The sequence below is a fragment of the Chiloscyllium plagiosum genome, chromosome 39 (assembly GCF_004010195.1).
Source record: "Chiloscyllium plagiosum isolate BGI_BamShark_2017 chromosome 39, ASM401019v2, whole genome shotgun sequence".
Taxonomy (NCBI): domain Eukaryota; kingdom Metazoa; phylum Chordata; class Chondrichthyes; order Orectolobiformes; family Hemiscylliidae; genus Chiloscyllium; species Chiloscyllium plagiosum.
In genome coordinates, this window is record NC_057748.1 from 23,925,887 (window position 1) to 23,947,179 (window position 21,293).

General features: G+C 43.3%; 1 protein-coding gene across 2 annotated transcripts in view; it reads right to left on the reverse strand.

Annotated features, from left to right (window-relative positions):
• The window catches only part of LOC122542350 (NACHT, LRR and PYD domains-containing protein 3-like), an 83,085-nt gene that overhangs the window by 22,372 nt on the left and 39,420 nt on the right, over window positions 1-21,293 (reverse strand). For both annotated transcript variants that reach the window (XM_043680040.1, XM_043680041.1), the window contains 3 exons: window positions 19,770-19,937; window positions 16,864-16,950; window positions 10,636-10,803 (listed from right to left, as the gene is read on the reverse strand). In XM_043680040.1, the coding sequence (XP_043535975.1) occupies window positions 10,636-10,803; window positions 16,864-16,950; window positions 19,770-19,937 (423 nt within the window). The remainder of the gene's footprint in view (window positions 1-10,635; window positions 10,804-16,863; window positions 16,951-19,769; window positions 19,938-21,293) is intronic.

The window sequence follows — 21,293 nt, forward strand, 5'->3', positions numbered from 1 at the left end:
TAGTTGGGAACATGATAGGTAGATGAAGGTGGTGGTGATGGTAATCAGTCAGAGAGGAAGGTGAAGCGAATAGGTGGGAAGGAAGATGGACATTTCAAGAGCGCGGTGCCGAGTTGGAAGGTTTGAGCTGGGATAATTTGGGGGGGTGGGGAAATTAGGAAACTGTGAAGTCCACATTGATTGAGTGTGGTTGGATAGCCCCAAGGCAGAAGATGAGGCATTTTTCCTCCAGGCATCAAGCGGCTAGAGTTTGGCAGTGGAGGCCAGTAGAATATTCTCTGGGACATTCTACACGGGGGGACAGGATGCCAACTTGTCGATTTCACCAGTTTCCTCATTTGCTCTCCCCCCACCTTATCCCAGATCCAACATTCCAACTCAGCATTGCCCTCTTGAACTGTCCTACCTGTTCATTTTCCTTCCCACCTATCCGCTCCACTCCCTTCGCCAACCTATCACCATTACCCCCACCTTCATCTACCTGTCACAATCGCAGCTACCTTGCCACCAGACTCACACCCCCTCATCCCCATTTATCTGTCAGCCCCCTTGAGCCACCCCCTCATTCCTGATGAAGAGCTCATGCTCAAAACCTTGGATATTGCCTGACCAGCTGTGCTTTTCCAGCACCATACTCTGAGTTCCTTCCTGGCTACCTAGTAACCCTCTGATCCTTGCCTCTTCAACCTTAAATAAGCTTCCTTCGTCCTCTTGATTAGTGGGCAGCACGGTGGCACAGTGGTTAGCGCTGCTGCCTCACAGCGCCAGACACCTGGGTTCAATTCCCACCTCAGACGGCTGACACATTCTCCCCGTGTCTGCGTGGGTTTCCTCCGGGTGCTCCGGTTTCCTCCCACAGTCCGAAAATGTGCAGGTTCGGTGAATTGGCCATGCTACATTGCCTGTAGTGTTAGGTGAAGGGGTAAATGTAGGGGAATGGGTCTGGGTGGGTTCCACTTCGGCGGGTCGAAGGGCCTGTTTCCACACTGTAAGTAATCTAATCTTAACAAAAAAGATATCCCACATCTCTTAACACAAGGTTCTTTCAACCTACCGTTCCTTCCTTGCCTCAGTGGGATAAACCTGTCCAGCACTGTCAGCAAGTGTTTCCTAAACAACCTCCACATTTCTGTCATGCATTTCCCTGGGAAGGTCTATTCTCAATTTAGGCCCCAGTTCCTGCCTAATAGCATCATAATGCCCCACCCCCCCAATTAAATATTTTTCCACACCATCTGTTCCTAGCCTTCTCTGTGAGTATAGTAAAGGTCAGGATGTTGTGATCATTATCACCAAAATGCTCTTCCACTGAGATCTGACACCTGGCATGGCTCATTGCCAAGCACCAAATGCAAGATGGCCTCCCCTCTAGTTCGGCCTATGTATTGAGTCAGGAACACTTCGCAACACACCTGACAAAAACTGCTCCATCCAAACTATTTGAACTAAGGAGTTTCCAATCAATATTGGGCAGTTAAAGTCACTCATGACAACAACCCTGTTACTTCTGCACCTTTCTAAAATCTGCCTCTCAATCTGCTCCTCAATGTCTCTGTTGCTATTTGGAGATGGGGTCTGCAGAAAACTGCTAATAAAGTGACTGCTCTTTTCCTGTTTCTGACTTCCACCCTTGGTGACTCTGTAGACAAAGGCTCTTCAATGACCTCCCTTTCTGTAGCTATGATACTATCCCTGATTAGCAATGCCATTCCTGCACCTATTTTACCTCTCCCTCCTATTCCTTTCGAAACATCTAAACCCTGGAACATTCAACAACCATTCCTGCCCCTGAGATATCCAAGTCTCTGTAATGGTCACAACGTCATAGTTCCAAGGACTGACTCTTGCTCTAAGTTTATCACCCTTATTCCTGGTACTTCTTGCATTAAAATAAACACACTTCAACCCACCACACTGACTGCACCTTTACCCTATCAAGTGCCTCTCCCTCCTCACAGACTCTTTGCATGTTATATTTGGTTGTTCACTACCTACTCCATTATCTGACTCATAGCTCCGGTTCCCACCACCCTGGCAATTTAGTTTACACTCTCCAGAAGATCTTTACCCAACCTCCCGCCAAGGCTATTGGTGCCCTTCAGTTCAGGTGCAACCAGTCTTTCTTGTACAGGTCCCACCTCCCCTAGAAGACAGCCCAATGATCTACACATCTGAAGCCCTCCCTCCTACACCAGCCCTGCAGCCACGTGTTCAACTGCACTCACTCTCTGTTCCTAACCTCACTCGCATGTGACACGGGCAGCAATCCGGAGATTACTACTCTGCTCTTCCTGCCTTCTAGCTTCTAATATTCACTTTTCAGGTGCTCCTCCATTTCCCTACCTATGTCATTAATTAGAACATCGTCCGTAGAAAAATACAGCACAGAACAGGCCCTTCGGCCCACAATGTAATGTCAATGATTAACCCTAATCTAACATAAAATAACCTAACCTGCACACCCCTCAATTCACTACTGTCCATGTGCATGCCCAGCAGTCACTTGAATGTCCCTAATGACTCTGTTTCCACCATCACCGCTCTGGCAATGCATTCCATGAGCTCACAACTCTCTGCGTAAAGAACCAAACTCTGAGGGAAAGGTCTCTGGCTATCGACTCTATCCATGCTTCTCATTACCTTGTACACCTCGATCAGGTCTCCTCCCTTCCTCCTTCTCTTCAGAGAGAAAAGTCCAAGCTTAGTCAACCTTTCTTCATAAGGCAAGCCCTCCAGTCCAGGCAGCATCCTGGTAAGCCTTCTTTGCACCCTCTCCTATAGTTGGGTGACCAGAACTGAACACAATATTCCAAATGTGGTCTCACAGGGTTTTGTAAATCTGCAGGAAAACTTCGTGGCTCTTAAACATGATCCCCCTGTTAATGAAAGCCAAACACCATATGTTTTCTTAACAACCCTATCCACTTAGTTGGCAACTTTGAGGGATCTATGTATTTGAACACCAGGATCCCATGTTCCTCCACACTGCCAAGAATCCTGTCTTTAATCCTATATTCAGCATTCAAGTTCTATGTTTCAAAATGCATCACTTTGCATTTATCCAGGTTGAACCCCATCTGCCATTTCTCAGCCCAGCGCTACATCCTGTCTATGTCACGCTGCAGCCTGCAATAGCCCGATATACTATTGACAGTACCTCCAACCTTTGTGTCATCTGTAAATTTACTAACCCACGCCTTAACCTCCTCATCCAAGTCATTTATAAAAACTACAAAGAGCAAAGCCCCGAGAACAGAGGCCTATGGGACACCAACCACCACTGACCTCCAGGCAGAATACTTTCCATTTACAACCACTCTCTGCCTTCTGTCAGCCAACCAATTCTGAATCCAGAGAGTCAAATCTCCCTATATCCCATACGTCCTGACTTTATTAATGAGCCTATCATGGGGAACCTTATCAAATGACTTGAAGTCCATATACACCACATCCACTGCCCGACCTTTGTCGACCCTTCTCATCACCTTCTCAAAGAACTCAGTAAGATTTGTGAGGCATGACCTGCCCCTCACAAAGCCATGCTGACTGCTTTTAATCAGGCTATGCTTTTCCAAGTAGTCATAAATCCATTCTTCAGAATTCTTTCCAAAACCTTGCTGACCACAGATGTATGACTAACTGGTCTGTAATTGCCAGGGATTTCCCTATTACCCTTCTAGAAAAGAGGAACAATATTCGCCTCCCTCCAATCCTTTTTTTTTACATTACATTACAGTGTGGAAACAGGCCCCTTGGCCCAACAAGTCCACACCGACCCGCCGAAGCGCAACCCACCCATACCCCTACACCTACCCCCTACCCAACACTACGGGCAACCTAGCATGGCCAATTCACCCGACCTGCACATCTTTGGACTATGGGAGGAAACCGGAGCACCCGGAGGAAACCCATGCAGACACGGGGAGAACGTGCAAACTCCACACAGTTAGTCGCCTGAGGCGGGAATTGAACCCGGAACTCTGGCGCTATCCTCTGGTACAACCCCTGTGGAGAATGCAGAAGCAAAGATCGTTGCCAGCAGCTTAGCAACCTCCTTTCTCACTTCCCGGAGCAACTGAGGATAAATCTGGTCTGGCTGAGGAGACTTATTAATCTTAATGTTTGCCAAAATTTCCAGCCCATCAGCTTCCTTAATCTTGATCTGTTCAGGCCTGCTTCCCGGGTCCTCAAAGTTCTCACTCACGCCAAGGTGCCTTTCCTTAGTGAAAACCGAAGCAAAAAACTCATTTAGGGCATCCTCTATCTGCTCAGACTCCACGCACAAGTTCCCTACGCTATCCCTGATCAGCCCTACCCTCTCCCTGATCATTTTCTTATTCCTCACGTATGAGTAAAATGCCTTTGGGTTCTCCCTAATTCTTCTTGCCAAGCCTTTTTCGTGCTCCATCCTGGCTCACCCTCAGTCCATTTTTCAGCTCCTTTCTAGCAAGCCTGTAATCCTCTAAAGCTTTGCTTGATCCTTGCTTTCTCCACCTTACGTAAGCTGCCTTCTTCCTTTTGAGGAGAAGCTCCTCTGTTCTCATTATCTAAGACTCCTCAATCTTACCCCTGCTTGCCTGTCTCAGAGGAACAAATTTTATGCATCACTCATAATAACTGCTCCTTAACCAGTTTCCACATGTCTGTTGTGCCCTTTCTGTGGAACAATTGCTCCCAGTCTGTACTTCCCAACTCATGTCTGATAGCATCATAATTTCCTTTTCCCCACTTAAATATCTTCCCTCGGTAACTGCTCCTTTCCCTCTGTAAGGATATGTTAAATGTGATCACTTTCACCAAAGTGTTCTCCCACTGTGAGATCTGACACCTGTCCTGGCTCATGGCCGAGCACCAAATCCAAAATGGCCTCTCCCCTTGTTGGTCTGTCTACACACTGAGTAAGGAAACCCTCCTGAACACACCTGACAAAAACGGCTCCATCCAAACCATCTGCACTAAAGAAGTTCCAGTCAATATTGGGAAAGTTGGAGTCACCCATAACAACAACTCTGCTACATCTGCATTTTCCCAAAACCTGCCAGCCTGAGTTCTTCGATCTTCTTACTGCCATTAGGGGGTCTGCAGAAAACTCCCAATGACGTGGTTGCTCCCTAACTTTCACCATACTGACTCAGTAAACAAACCTTCCTCAACAACCTTCATTTCTGTAGCTGTGATTAGCAACGCTACACCCCCTCCTCTTCCCCCCCCTCCCTTTTTGAATGTTCTAAACCCTGAAATCTAGCAACCATTCCTGCCCCTGTGAAACCCACATCTCCGTTATGAGTACAACATCATAGTTCCAAGTACTGATCCATGTTCTAAGTTCGTGACACTTATTTCTGACACTCCTTGCGTTAAAGCAGACACACTTTAATCAATCCCTTCGTTTCATCACGTGAAAAACCTCCCTGATAGATTCACTAAATCCTGTCACTGCCCCACCTACAAGTACCCCTCTATCAGATATGTAGTTCTGGTTCACACCCCTCCCCCCACCAAGTTTAAACCCTCCCATTAATATGGACTGAATTTTCACCAAGACGCTGAGAAACAGGAGATAGTTTTGGTTTTGTGTTAGTATAAAAGCTCTATTTTTCACTGTGAGCTGAAATAGGAAAACAACAGTGTGAAGTACAAGAATTATGGAAGGTATCACACCACTCTAAAGTAAGTTACCAACACTCATCATAAGTGACAATTACACTGAGTGAGAATGACTGGCTGCAGACAGGCTGGTACCACAGGGTGTGTACAAAATGACATTTAGCCTGCCACAGGTAGCTCATTGGTTTGTGGAGCTGTGACCAGCTGTGGATGACCAGCAAATGTGAGATTGGCTCCTGGGGAGCTGAACGACACTGTCAGAAGTCTTCAGATCTCTTGAAGAGGAGGTGGTATTTTTCACTGCAGTAGGAAATATTTGAAGCTTGAGGAAAGACAGCTTATTTATCGTCTACATTTGCTGAAAGGTGTTGCTTTTAGTTAATAAGTCAGAGTCTGATTTACAAATCATAAACTCTGTGCCTCCTGCAAGACAGTGAACCTACAGAACAGCGATTGAAGAACAGCAAGTCTTGACAAGTAAAAATATCATTCCTTGTATTTCATAACTGTACATTTTAATATTTATACTATTTCAGAGTGAGTAATATGAAACCAAATTAACTGCTGCTATAAAATCTATTCAACTGACTTTTATGCAAAGAAGAGATCTAATTCTCTGTCATTAAAACTGTTGAAGAATCACTGTTCTCTTGGTTTGGAAGGAAGGCAGTTCACCATTCAACAGGCTGCACATATACTGGAGGTGGGTGGAGCTATTGTTATATTTGAAGAGCATTTTCAGGAGTCCCCAACTCCTGGCAGATGCTCACATATGGGATTGTCTGTTAGAAAATCCAGTTGTTTAACATCGAGGACAATGAATGATTTGGGGTCATACACATGTACAGCATGGAAACAAACCCTTCAATCCTACTTGTCCATGCCAACCAGATATTCGAAATTAATCTGGTCCCATTTGCCAGCAATTAGCCAATATCCTTCTAAACCTTTTCTATTCATATAAGATTAGATTAGATTAGATTAGATTACTTACAGTGTGGAAACAGGCCCTTCATATTCAAAATTAATCTGGTCCCATTTGCCAGCAATTAGCCAATATCCTTCTAAACCTTTTCTATTCATATAACCATCCAGATGTCTTTAAAATGCTGTAATTGTACCAACCAACACACATCCGCTGGCAGTTCATTCCATACAAGTACTACACTCTGCGTGAAAAAGTTGCCCTTAGGTTCTATAGAATCCCTACAGTGTGTAAACAGGCCATTTGGCCCAATAAGTCCACACCAACCCTCTGAAGAATCCCAACCAGACCCATCCCCCATCCTATTACTTTTCCATTTTCCCCTGACTAATGCGCCTAAAAGACACATCCCTGAACACAATGGGCAATTTAGCATGGCCAATTCAACCTACATGCACATTTTTGGACTGAGAGAGGAGACTAGAGCACCCGGAGGAAACCCATGCAGACACGGAGACAATGTGCAAACTCCACACAGTCGCCCGAGGCTGGAATCGAACACAGGTCCCTGGCGCTGTGAGGCAGTGCTAACCTCTGAGCCACCGAGTCCCCCTTTAAATCTTGCCCCCCTCACTGTAAACCTTTGTCCTCTAGTTTTGGACTCCCCCACCCCTGGGAAAAGATCTTGTCTATTTACCCTGTCAATACCGCTCATGATTTTATAAAGATCTATAAAGATCACCCCTCAGCCGCCAGGGAAAACAGCCCCAGCTTATTCAGCCGCCCCCCATAACTCAAACCCTCCTACCCTGGGAACATCCTTGTAAACCTTTTCTGAAACCTTTCAAGTTTCATAACATTCTTCCGATAGCAGGGAGACCAGAACTGCATGCAGTACTCCAAAAGTGGCCGAACCAATCCCTGTACAGCTGCAACATGGCCTCTCAACTCCTATTCTCAGTGCAATAACCAATAAAGGCAAGCATATCAAATGCCTTTGTCACAATCCTATCTACTTGCTACTCTACAGTCAAGGAACTATGAACCTACACTCCAAGTTTCTTTGTTTAGTAATACTCCCCAGAACCTTAACATTAAGTGTGTAAGTCCTGCCCTGACTTGCCTTACCAAATTGCAGCACCTCATATTTATCTAAATTCAAGTCTTTTGCCACTCCTCAGCCCATTGGCCCATCTGATCAAGATCTCGTTGTACCCTGGAGGTAAACCTCTTCGATGTCCACTACACCTCCAATTTCAATGTGATTTGAAACTCACTAACTATACCTCGTATGTTCACATCCAAAGTGCTTATATAAAACAATGAAAAAATATGGACCCTGCACTGATCCTTGTGGCACACCACTGGTCACAGGCCTCCAGTCCGAAAAGCAACCCTGCGCCACCTCTATCTTCCATCTTTGAGCCAGTTCTGTATCCAAATGGCTAGTTCTCCCTGAATTGCATGTGATCTAATCTTACTAACCAGGCTACTATGAGGAACTTTGTCAAACACTTTATTGAAGTCCATATAGATCACATCCACCGCTCTGACCTCATCAATCCCTTTTGTTACTTCTTCAAAACACTCAATCAAGTTTGTGAGACATGATTTCCCATGCACAAAGCCATGCTGACTATCCCTAATCAGTCTTTGCCTTTCCAAATACATGCAAACCCTCTCCCTCAGGATTCCCTCCAATAACTCGCCCAACATCAGGCTCACCGGTCTAAAGTTCCCTGGCTCTTCCTTACCACCTTTCTAAATAGTGGCATCATGATAGCCAACCTCCAATTCTGGTACCTCACCTGTGGCTATCAATGACACAAATATCTCAGCAAGGGGCCTAGCAATCACTTCCCCGGCCTCCCACAGAGTTCTCAGATACACCTGATCAGGTCCTGGAGATTTATCCACATTTATGTGTTTCAAGCTGTCCAGCACCCCCTTCTGTAATATGGATATTTTTCAAGATATCATCATTTAATCCCCCACTTCTATATCTTGCAATATCCTTTGCCACAGTAAATACTGATGCAGAATTCTCATTTAGCATCTCCCACCATCTTCTGTGGTTCCACACATAGGCTGCCTCACTGACCTTTGAGTAGCCCTATTCGCACCCTAATTATCCTTTTATCTCTATTGTATTCGTAGAATCCCTTTGGATTTTCTTAACGATATTTGCCAAAGCTATCTCATGTGCCCCTTTTTGCCCTCCTGATTTCCCTCTTAAGTATACTCCTATTGCGGTCATCCATTAAGGATTCACTCAATCTCTGCAGTCTCAACCTGACATATGTTTCCTTCTTTCTCTTGACCAAAACATCCACTTCTCTCGTCATCCAGCATTCCCTACACCCACCAGCCTTGCCCTTCACCCCAACAGGAACATACTGTCTCTGGACTTCATTTTCTCATTCTCATTTCTGAAGACTGTCCTTTAGCTGCATACATCCGCCCCAATCAACTTTTGGAAGTTCTTGCCAAATACCACCTCAACTGGCCTTTCTCCAATTTAGAACATTAACTTTTTGATCTGGTCTATCCTTTTCCATCACTAATGCAAAACTAATAGAATCATGTTCAGTGGCTAAGGTTTGCATGTTCCACATATTAGAACATAGAATGTTACAGTGCAGTACAAGCCCTTCGGCCCTCGATGTTGCACCATTCTATGGAATCAATCTGATGCCCATCTAGGAGGAGAAAGTGAGGACTGCAGATGCTGGAGATCAGAGCTGAAAATGTGTTGTTGGAAAAGCGCAGCAGGTCAGGCAGCATCCAAGGAACAGGAGAATCGACATTTCGGGCATAAACCCTGAAGAAGTTCCTGAAGAAGGGCTTATGCCTGAAACGTCGATTCTCCTGTTCCTTGGATGCTGCCTGACCTGCTGCGCTTTTCCAGCAACACATTTTCAGCTCGGATGCCCATCTAACCTACATCGTTCCATTATTATCATATGTATGCCCAATGCCCATTTAAAGTCTACGACTGCTGCAGGCAGGCAGTTAAACACCCCTACTACTTTGAGTAAAGAAACTACCCCTGATATCTGCCCTAAATCTGTCACCCCTCAATTTATAGCTATGTCCCCTCATGTTAGCCTTCACTATCCGAGGAAAAAGGCTCTCACTGTCCACCCGATCTAACCCTCTGATTATATGCCTCGATTAAGTCACATCTTGACCTTCTTCCCTCCAATGAAAACAGCATCAGTTTCCTCAGCCTTTCCTCATAAAACCTTCCTTTCATACCAGGCAACATCCTAGTCAATCTCCTTTGAACCCTTTCCAAAGCTTCCACATCCTTCCTCTAATGCGGTGACCAGAACTGTACACAATACTCCAGGTGTGGCCTTATCAGAGTCTTATACAGCTGAAGCATGACCGCATGGCTCCGGAACTCAGCGCCCCCCCGCCCCGTCCACCAACACACCATATGCCTTCTTCACAATCATACCAACCTGGGTTGCAGCTCTCAGGGATATATCCACCTGGACACAGATCTCTCTGTTTGTCTACACTGCCAAGAACTTTACCATTAGCCTAGTACTCTGCTTTCCTGTTACTTCTTCCGAAGTGAACTACCTCACACTTTTCCGCATTAAACTCCACTTGCCACTTCTCAGCCCAGCTGTACATCTTGTCTACGTCCCTCTGTAACCCACAACATCCTTGGGCACTATCCACAACTGTGCCTACCTGCGTGTCACCTGCAAATTTACTAACCCATCTTTCTATGTCCACATCCAGATCATTTATAAAAATGACAAACAGCAGTGCCTCCAAATTGAATCAGAAAATTTTCTTGTAACACTTAAATTCCTCTCCCCTTAACACTATGGCAGTCCCAGTCTATGTTTGGAAAGTTAAAATCCCCTACCACAACACCCTATAATTCTTGCTGATAACTGAGATCTCCTTACAAATTTGTTTCTCATTGCCCCACTGACTATGGAGAGTCTAAAGTACAATCCCAATAAGGTGATCATCATTTTCTTATTTCTCAGTTCCAACCAAATAATAAGCATTAAGCCTTAAATTCAATGAATCCAATTCATAATTTTTTATATAGTCAATGAAGTATTGTAACTACTCACTGAATGTCCTGTAGACTCTTGCAGGTCTGTATGAGGCGGCAGAGAAAGGGAGCGGATTGTTCTGTGAAGGAGTTTGCCTCCAGATCCAAATGTGTCAATGACTGCTTTGAACTGAGAGCAGAGGCAAGATCCTCAGCACAAGAATCTGAGAGATGATTATCAGCCAGTCTGGGAATCAGAGAGAGTAAAATGAGAAACGAGGATAAATCTAGTGTTGCCAATGACAATAATAATGTGAAGTGTGAAGTCCTCAAGATTTGATTTAGAACTTGCACTGATCCTGCAAAATTAACATCAGAGTCACATCCGCTTTCATCAGAACTGGGAAAAAGCACCAATTGAAAAGGATTTAGTGACATAGAAAGAGGAGGGTATACAGAGGGGAAAAAAAGAACATAACAGAAGTGCACTAGTGATTAAATGATAAGAGGATAAGAGTGCAAAATAATCTCTGCATCCTTACGTTCTTGCCTAGAGATGCTCGGAAGGATAATGGGATAAGTCAGTGGAGCAGAAAAGGAGTTGGCGCTGGTGTCGAAGATAAGGGTCATGATATCACTGGAAACTATGAAATCCTGTTAACAGGATTGAAGGCAGGAGTTGTGGCGATGTGGGCAAGGTATGGATTAAAAACCCTTCAATTTTGCACACCACTGGGTCTTCAAGAGTTTAGTGGCTCCTGCAAACACGGAGATGAGAAAGAAAGTGCCAAATGATTTCAAAGCATTTCCAATTACTATGTTTCATATAGTGAGGAGTCCAAGAGATAGTAAAGAACATTCAAAGAACAGCACCAGGGCTAACAAAGGTAGAAAAGTCTATAGGAGAGTCCTAGAGACATACAGCAGGGAAACAGACCCTTTGGTCCAACTCGTCCATGCCGACCAGATATCCCAAGCCAATCTAATCCCAGCTGCCAGTACCTGGCCAGTATCAGTATCGCCTCAAACCCTTCCTATTCATATATCCATCCAGATGCCTTTTAAATGTTGCAATTGTACCAGCCTCCACCACTTCCTCTGGCAGCTCATTCCATATACTTATCACCCTCTGCATGAAAAAGTTGTCCCTTAGGTCTCTTTTATATCGTTCCCCTTTCACCCAGTTTCAGTTCTATCAGGGCCACTCAGCTCCTGACCTCTCAAATGCTTGGTTCAAACATGGACAGAAGAGCTGAATTCCTGAAGTGAGGAGAGAGTGACAGCCCTCAAGGCTGCATTTGAGTGAATGTGGCATCCTGGAGCCTGAACAAAACTGGAGTCTCCACTGGTTGAAGTCATATCTGGCACATAAGAAGATGGCTGTGGTTGTTCAAGGACAGTCATCACAGCTTTAGAACATATCTGCAAGCATTCTTCAGCGGGATGCTCATTGGTGAAGCAGCTGTGAATTGTTGGGTCAATGACTTTTCTTCTGTCATAGGATCAGAAGTGAAGACCGTCACCAATGACTGCACAGCGTTCAGCACCATTCACACCTCCTTATATACTGAAGCAATCAATGTCCAAGTGCAGCAAGACTTGGACAATATCCAGGATTGGGATAACAAGTGGCAAGTGACATTCACACCAGACAAATGCCAGGCAATGTCCATCCTCAATAAAGACTAAATAACTACTTCCCTGGATGTTCAATTGTGTCACCTTCTATCAACACTATGGAGGGTTGCCATTGACCAGAATTTCAACAGGGTTCACCATGTAAATACAGGGTTCACCATGTAAATTAAGGGGGGGTAGATATAGGACTGATGTTAGGGGTAGGTTCTTTCAATTGTGTCACCTTCTATCAACACTATGGAGGGTTGCCATTGACCAGAATTTCAACAGGGTTCACCATGTAAATACAGAGGCTACAAGAGCAGGTCACACGCGAGGAATACTACTGCACGCAAAGCCTGACTTCACAAAGTCGTTCCACCATCTACACAAATCAACAGTGTGATGGAATACTCCCGACTTGCCTGGATGGGTGCAGCTCCAACAACACAAGAAACTCAACACCAACCAGGACAAAAGTAACCCACTTGAATGGCAACACATGCACAAATGTACACTCCCTTCCCCACCAACCCAGTACAGCCATGGTGTGGCGATGCCAGTGTTGGACCAGAATAGACAAGATCAGAAGTCAAATGACAAAATATTGTCAACATTACAGGTTTATTTGAAAGCACAAGCTTTTGGAATGCTGCTCCTTCATTAGGTGACGTGACGAAGGAGCAGCGCTTTGAAAGCTTGTAATTTCAAATAAACCTGTTGGACTATAACCTGATGTCGTGTGACCTCTAACACCTTATAGCAGCAGTTTATATTTCTGACAAGATACACAGCAGAAATTTCCAAAAGAGATGTGGAAGGTGCTGTGCATGTATATGGCCACTTCCATAGAGAAGGACAAGGGCAGTGGATACTTGAGAACAGCACCACCTGCAAGGTGCCCTCCACACCACGCACCACACTGATTTGGAAATATATCACCATTCTCACAGTGTCACCTGGTCAAAATCCTGGAATTCTCTCCGTAACAGCATTGTGGATCTACCTATAGCATATGGACTGCAGCTTTTCAAGGCAAAAGCTCATCACCCCCCTCTCAAGGCCAACTAGCACTGGTCCAGCTAGCAACACCTCCATCCCTGCACCTGTGGTAACCTAATGAAGCCCCTGAGCCCTACAGCTTAACTGACTGAGGGGTGACCTAATAGAGGTTTATAAAATCATGAAGGACATGGATAAATAGACAAGGTTTTTCCCTGAGGTGGGGAAGTCCAGACCTAGAGGGCAGTGGCAGCTTTTTCATGCAGTGAGTGGTGCGTGTATGGAATGAGCTGCCAGAGGAAGTGGTGGAGTCTGGTACAATTGCAACATTTAAAAGGCATCTGAATGGCAATATGAATAAGAAGGGTTTGGAGGGATATGGGCTGGGATATCTGGTCAGCAAGGACGGGTTGGACCGAAGCATCTGTTTCCCTTCTGTACATCTTGTGGGTGGCACGGTGGCACAGTGGTTAGCACTGCTGCCTCACAGCACCAGAGACCCGGGTTCAATTCCCGCCTCAGGCGACCGACTGTGTGGAGTTTGCACATTCTCCCCGTGTCTGCGTGGGTTTCCTCCGGGTGCTCCGGTTTCCTCCCACACTCCAAAAATGTGCAGGTTAGGTGAATTGGCCATGCTAAATTGCCTGTAGTGTTAGGTGCAGGGGTAAATGTAGGGGAATGGGTCTGGGTGGGTGCGCTCTGGCGGGTCGGTGTGGACTTGTTGGGCCGAAGGGCCTGTTTCCACACTGTAAGTAATCTAATCTAATCTAATCTCTATGATGATGACTTTATGACTGAACTGGTGCCAAAGCTCTTGGATTGGCTGGTGTTCTTAAAGAAAACACTAATGCTATGAAGAATTAACCTGAGGTACAGAAATTCAGTGCCACAGTGACTGATGTCATGAGGCATTCGTCACTTCCCATAGGGCTCTGTTTATCCACCATTTTATCACGTTGTTCAATAATGGTTTCTCTGGAGAGGCATTGACTGCAGCAACAAAGCTGCCCTAATACAAGCAGGAAGCCTCTGATGGTAAAACTGTTTAGCAGGTAATGCAGTCTATGCACAAAAAGGGTCACAGTGTTCCTTACTCTAATTTTCTGTGCTCCTTTCCCACCTAAAGGGCTTGCAGTAGTTAATGGTTAAATTGTCAATCATATTGTCAGCACTCGTCAAAGCAAATAGGAACCACACAGGTACAAAGTCAAGTGTGGTGTCTGGGAGCTGCACTGTAAACAGGATAACACATGACTTGGCAAAATATAAACAATGTCTGTGTGAACAGAGGGAAAACATTTGATCACATAAAACACATGGATGACGAAACATGAGAACTACAATATGTAATATTGTTAATATTTGTATGAGACTTGTAAATGCCTATAATCCTGTGGAATTGGTTTTATCTTTCAGGTGATAAAATTAGCTCTTCTTGCGCATGCATGAAAATAAATGATTGATATGAACCTCTGGAAACAGACAAGGTCAAGTTGAGACAAAAGATTTTGATGCAGTCAGCAGGTTCTCATGCCACATCTCCTGAACTATCACTGTATTTAGGCAAGTATGTATTCATTTACCATCAGTGATTAGGGCAGAGAGCTGCACCAGGCAGATATGAACAGGATCGAAAAAATCTCAATGAGGTGTCGGGACTGGACTGGTGAGGATGGAACCATGCAGGTGGGTGTGAGAGCTCAGGTCAGAAGGAGAAGGTAGGTCAGGAAACTAAGATTGCATAGGCAAGTGAAATGATGGCTGCCTGAAAAAGAAATTGCAAAGTGTATTTTCCAACAAAGCCAAAGGTGAATTTATGCTGATAGGGAAACTAAACCCTCATTGGTGGGCGGGCGAATGTTTGAAGCAAGACATTGCCCCTTGTTCTCCATTCCCAGAATGCAGCCTGGATTCCCAGAATGAAATTGGGATAGACAATAGAAAGAACAAAAGGTGAACACAAATTCAAAGTTTGTGCGAAGATTTGTAGCTCGGGTGCTCGTTGTTGTGGTTCTGTTCGCCGAGCTGGAAGTTTTTGTTGCAAACGTTTCGTCCCCTGGCTAGGCGACATCATCAGTGCTTGGGACTACAAAATACCATGCAAGGACTGCACAAAACACTATATAGGACAAACAGGAAGACAGCTAACAATCCGCATACATGAACATCAACTAGCCACGAAACGACACGACCAGCTATCCTTGGTAGCCACACACGCAGACACCAAGCAACATGAATTTGACTGGGACAACACTACTATCATAGGGCAAGCCAGATATAGAACAGCCAGGGAATTCCTAGAGGCATGGCATTCATCCACAAACTCCATCAACAAACACATCGACCTGGACCCAATATACCAACCACTACAGCGGACAGCTGAAACTGACAACCGGAAGCGGCAGGGACAGACCACTATAAACACCGGAGGAAACATCAAAGAAGCGCTTCGCAGGAGGCTCCCAAGCACTGATGATGTCGCCTAGCCAGGGGACGAAACGTTTGCAACAAAAACTTCCAGCTCGGCGAACAGAACCACAACAGTGAACACAAATTGCTTCCCATGAAAACAATATTTTTAAAAATAGGAATGAATTAAAGAGCATCCATTATTTATTTGAATTTGGATAGATTGTGAAATGTGAAATGCCTACAGAAATTAATAAGTTGCTTTTGAAAACTCAAAATGGTGAGGTGTCAAATAGGAACATTGAAGTGATATTAGTAACTGGAATCAATTCAAAACGTTTGATTTCTGTTTTAAGAATACTTTATTGAATTGTGAAAGCCCCTGAAAGCTCATGAATAAGACAGAATAGCAGTCATGAAATGCCTCAATTAGAAGACATGACATAAGCAACAAATATGCTTTGAGAACAAGGATTAATTTATTAGAGTGAAATTTAATTGAGGATATTGATTTGGAAATTTAAACAAGTTAGAGCGAAGGCAAGTGCAGATGAAAGAAATATAGAAGGGATAAAATTCGGATTGGAATGATTAATTGTTTGGGAACTATAAGCAAGATCAACAAGTCAGATACAGTTTACAGGGAACGTTCCAGAACCAGGAACCGGGGGCTACCAGGAAGGTAAATTTCCCATTTTATCTATTTTGTAGATAAATATTCATCCCTCGAAAACAATACTTCATGTATAAGTCTAATTTCAGATTTAAAAAACTGTCTTCAAAATTAACCTATATATAAATATACATGGTAGTTAATGAGGCAAGATTGAGATGATAGCACTAGTAAATTCGTATGGTCTCAGAGACAGAAACCTTAGACAAAACATAACAAAATTGACAGAGCCAAAAGAAAGTAAGATTCAGCCTGTTAACTCTCTTCACAGTTGGTCATGAATCAAAAATTCAAGATTTTGCTCTTCTAGACAGAAAGGCCATATTCAATTCATCTTTCCCTTGTCTACAACTATAATTTGATGCAGATGCAATACATTACAGGATTAAATCTCAATGTCAGGAGTCCCAAAAACCACAAACAAATGCAATTTTGTCTTTCTTTGCATTCTACCCCACCACATCCATTTTAGTTCCTGTTATTTGACATTAATGTTATTATAGATACCAATAATATAACATGACAGATAACACTATTCCTGATGACGATGATAATGAACAATGTCAGACGCCCGGTGATTGTAAACAGTCTCCCTCTGGTACTTACCCCAGCCTCTCAATTTTACACTCTGGATTCTTCAGAGCTGCACACAGTAATCTCACTCCAGAATCTCCCAATTTATTTTCACTCAGTCTAAACAGCAGGAAAAATGTATTAATATGGATTAAATTTACACTGGTAGGCTGAAAAACAGAAGCTAGTTTTGGCTTTGTATTAGTATAAAAGCATTATTAGTATAAAAGCAATTTTGCTGTATTTTTGATTGTGGATTTATGGACCAGACCAGATCCCCTTAAAACATTTCAAGAAGGTTGCCTGACCATAAATTTGCTAGTTGTTTTAAGCCGATGTAAAGTGGATATTCCAAGAGTGATGCAGCTGGCCCAACTACTCACTTTTAAACAAAACAGAATTTATTTACAGACTACTGAATAAAACAAGCAAAAGAAAACAGAATTTAGAATAACAGCTATTTGAAAACTCGGACACACGATATTCCCCACAACTTAACAAAGAGCTGTCCTGGTTTTCTACAACATCCTCATAAAAACACCCTTGCGCAAAAAAGGTCAATTCAAACCCAGGTTCTTTTAGGAAAGATGTTAGAGAGAGGGAATCAGCGCGGGAACTGCTGAACCAGGGAGCCTTTTACCCTAGCAGCTCCAAACAGTCTGCTTGCTAAAACCAAACCAAACCAGGGTTAAAACCCCTGAAATGGCAGAACTGGGCACTCCCCTTTCATTCATACAAGTGTTTTAACAGCTCATTTTACTGACTGCTGCCTTAGGCAGTATCTGTTAGCCAAAACCAAAGTGGCTTAATCCAAAACATAGCAGAACCTCTGCATTTTACAACTCCTTTTGAAAAAAGAAGGACAACATAACATTGTTAAAGGAGCAGCATCATCACAGATTGAAATAGAAAAAGGATGATGTTAAAACTGAAAAGTTTGAAGCAATTGCAGCACTAGAAAGCAGTGACATTGTAAGTTGCATTTACACTGCTGTTTTGTCAGTGAGGATGACTGACTGTGGTAGACAGAGTGCGTACACAATGAGACTCAGCCTGCAGCAAGTGGCTGATTGGTTTGTGCAATTATGACCAGCTGTGGATGACAAATGTATGACTGGCTCCTGGGGAGCTGAACAGCTTGTGGATGTGAACGACACTGACAGAAGTCTTCAGATCTCTTGAAGAGGAGGTGGTGTGTCTCACTGCAGTAGGAAATGCTTGAAGCTTGAGGAAAGCCAGTTTATTTCTCATCACCATTTGTTGTAAGGTGCTGTTTTTAATTAATAAGTCAGAAACTGACTGCTTCACAAATCATAAACTCTGTGTCTCCTTCAATGAGAGAAAGGTGACCGAAGAACAGCAAGTCCTGGCAAGTAAATACATCTCAGTGAACTCAATGGAGAGTGGCTATTGCTTTATCTTCATGTTTCTTTTTGCCCTCCATCCGTAACACCATTTCTTTTATTCTATGTGTATTTGTCTGTACGTTTGTGTATACGGGGAGTTCAATAACAGTGTTAGAGTTGTAATTAGCAAAATTATACAGCAACATCAATTTCTCAAAAGGTTTAGTTCTGATATCCCTCATATCATCTGCAAAGTAAACTAATAACCCACAAAATAATTTTATTGCTGCATCTTCAACTGTAATTCATTAGGTAAATGCAAACATTCCTTTGACATCCAATTACTGGACTCAAATACATATTAAAAGAAATAAGATGTCAGCATTGATTAAAGTAATACCTATTTTTAAATTTGTTTCCTCCTTTTCTCTTTCTGCTTTCTTGTATCTGTTTGTAAGTGTACGTGCTTGCATAAGCATTTGTTCTCATTTATGCTCCTATCATCTGTTGCTAAATCAAGCTTTTTGTTTTCATCAGTGTGATTTTGGCAGTTACTTAAAAATTGAACTTCACAAACATGGGTTTTTGGGGGAGATAGCATGGCCTAATTCCAAAAGGAAAATAAACTGAAACCGTTTTTGTTACAAACAGAAGGGAATGGTAAAAATAATTCAACTTTTTCTGTTCACATCATAATAATCAGATTTAATCTACAGAAGCTCAGTAACCGGTCCTGCCAAGTTAAATAAAACTTCTCTCATTTCGGGTGTTTCTAAGTCTGGAAATTTATGACAATGACACAATTTTCCAGACTGGTAAATGACAAAGTAGTGAGTTATAATCAACATCATTTTAATCTTCATCCTATTTTAATATCATTAAACTATACTAACTGCTGCTATAAAATCTATTCTGCAAATTTCATGCAAGGAAGAAATTTTATTCTGTCATTACATTGTTGAAATATCAGTTCTTTTGGTTTGTCGGGAAGGGGAGTTTGTCACTTTGTTCAGCACTCAACACTCTGCATGTTTATTGCCAGTGGGTGCAGTTCTTGTGATCTTTCTAGGAGACCCCAACACTCCACAGATGCTCATGTATGGGAGGGGACTGTCAAAAAATCCTGTTGTTTAACACTGAGAATTTTATCAGAGACTGTCCCCCATGGGCAAGATCCTATGTCGTGGATAATGGATGATTTTGAGCTTCTTTTAAAACAGCAGGTTCTTTTTACTGAACCGAGATGCATTTGAAGAATTAGACTTGAAAAAGTCATCTTACGAATTTCACAACCTAAAGCACTTTCCATTTTTGGTCAAGAACCAGTGTATTATTTCTAATGACACATCAGTTGTCATTATGATCAATGCAGCTTCAGATCAATCTTCTAAATTAGTTGCATTGTTTTTAGAATTTGTTATTCACAGAACTGGTGTTTAAAATACTGCGTATATTTAGTGTTATAAATATGACGCTTTCTCACTTCATTTCACTGGAGTTCATATTTTCATAATTCTGATCTAAGTTTTAAGCCTAATATTTAATGAATCCTACTCAGGCTTCACTATATTAAAAATTAACATCAATACTCACACAATCTCCTGGAGACTGTTGCAGGTCTGTATGAGGTGGAAGAGAAAGGGGGCGGATTCATCTGTGAAGGAGTTTGACATCAGATCCAAATGTGTCAACGACTGCTTTGTGCTGAGAGCAGAGGCAAGATCCTCGGCACAAGAATCTGTGAGGCCATTATAACCCAGTCTAGGAATCAGAGAGAATAAAATGAGAACTGAGGGTAAATCCACTCTTGATGACCTTGAAGCCTTTAGATTTCACATGATTAAACTCTTATTAGATGTCACCTTGCTGTATAGGCCTTTTAAAATTAATTCTGAGAGAACATATGACAAAAATTCCCTTCACTTTTGCACACCACTGTTTCTTCAAGAGTTCATTCGCTCCTGCAAACAGTGAGAATGAGAAAGAAAGTGCCAAATGACAAAATGTTTCTAGTTACTGTAATTCATATTGTCGTGAGTCCACAAGACAGCAAAGACATTCAAACAACAGCACTAGGGCTAACAAAGGGAGAAAATCTTTTTCTACATCTAATGGATAAAAGGGTCAGCCTCAGTTGAAATCCACCTGCACGACAGAATCTCGAGCCTCACTTGCACACATCTGACATTGCCTTGTCTGTGATCCCTGGGGCTCCTAATTATATTGTCTCTAGTTAACATGGACTCTCACTCCTGATTGTTCAGAAGGGAAAGAACTCAGGGTTTTCCTCACTGAAAAAACTTCTCCCCACTGTGGTTCCAAGTTACACATACCACAGCACACAGGACTTTTGCTGGGTGTATCACTCCTCTGCATGCGTTCCACAAGTAGCCCAAGTACCCTTCGCAGGAGTATAGCTTGCTTTTGCTTATTCTTTTATGCGTCTCTGGCATTTGTTGCCCATCCTAATTGTCCTCGAGTGTGTATTTGTGAGCTACCTTGACTTGCTGCTGCCCATCTGGTGTATATACATCCACGATGCTGTTCATAAGGAAGTACTAGAATTTTGATCCAGTGCTGTGGTTCTGTTCGCCGAGCTGGAAGTTTTTGTTGCAAACGTTTCGTCCCCTGTCTAGGTGACATCCTCAGTGCTTGGGAGCCTCCTGTGAAGCGCTTCTGTGGTGTTTCCTCCGGCATTTATAGTGGCCTGTCCCTGCCAACCACACAAACCAACAGCCACACTCAGACAACAACTCACCAGAACGAAGGACCCGATACCCAACATGAGCAAAACTAATGTAGTGTACAAAATCCCATGCAAGGACTGCACAAAACACTATATACGACAAACAAAGAACAGCCAGGGAATTCCTAGAAGCATAGCACTCATCCACAAACTCCATCAACAAACACATCGACCTGGACCCAATATACCGGCCACTACAGCGGACAGCTGAAACTGACAACCGGAAGCGGCAGGGACAGACCACTATAAACACCAGAGGAAACATCAAAGAAGCGCTTCGCAGGAGGCTCCCAAGCACCGATGATGTCGCCTAGCCAGGGGACGAAACATTTGCAACAAAAACTCCCAGCTCGGCGAACAGAACCACAACA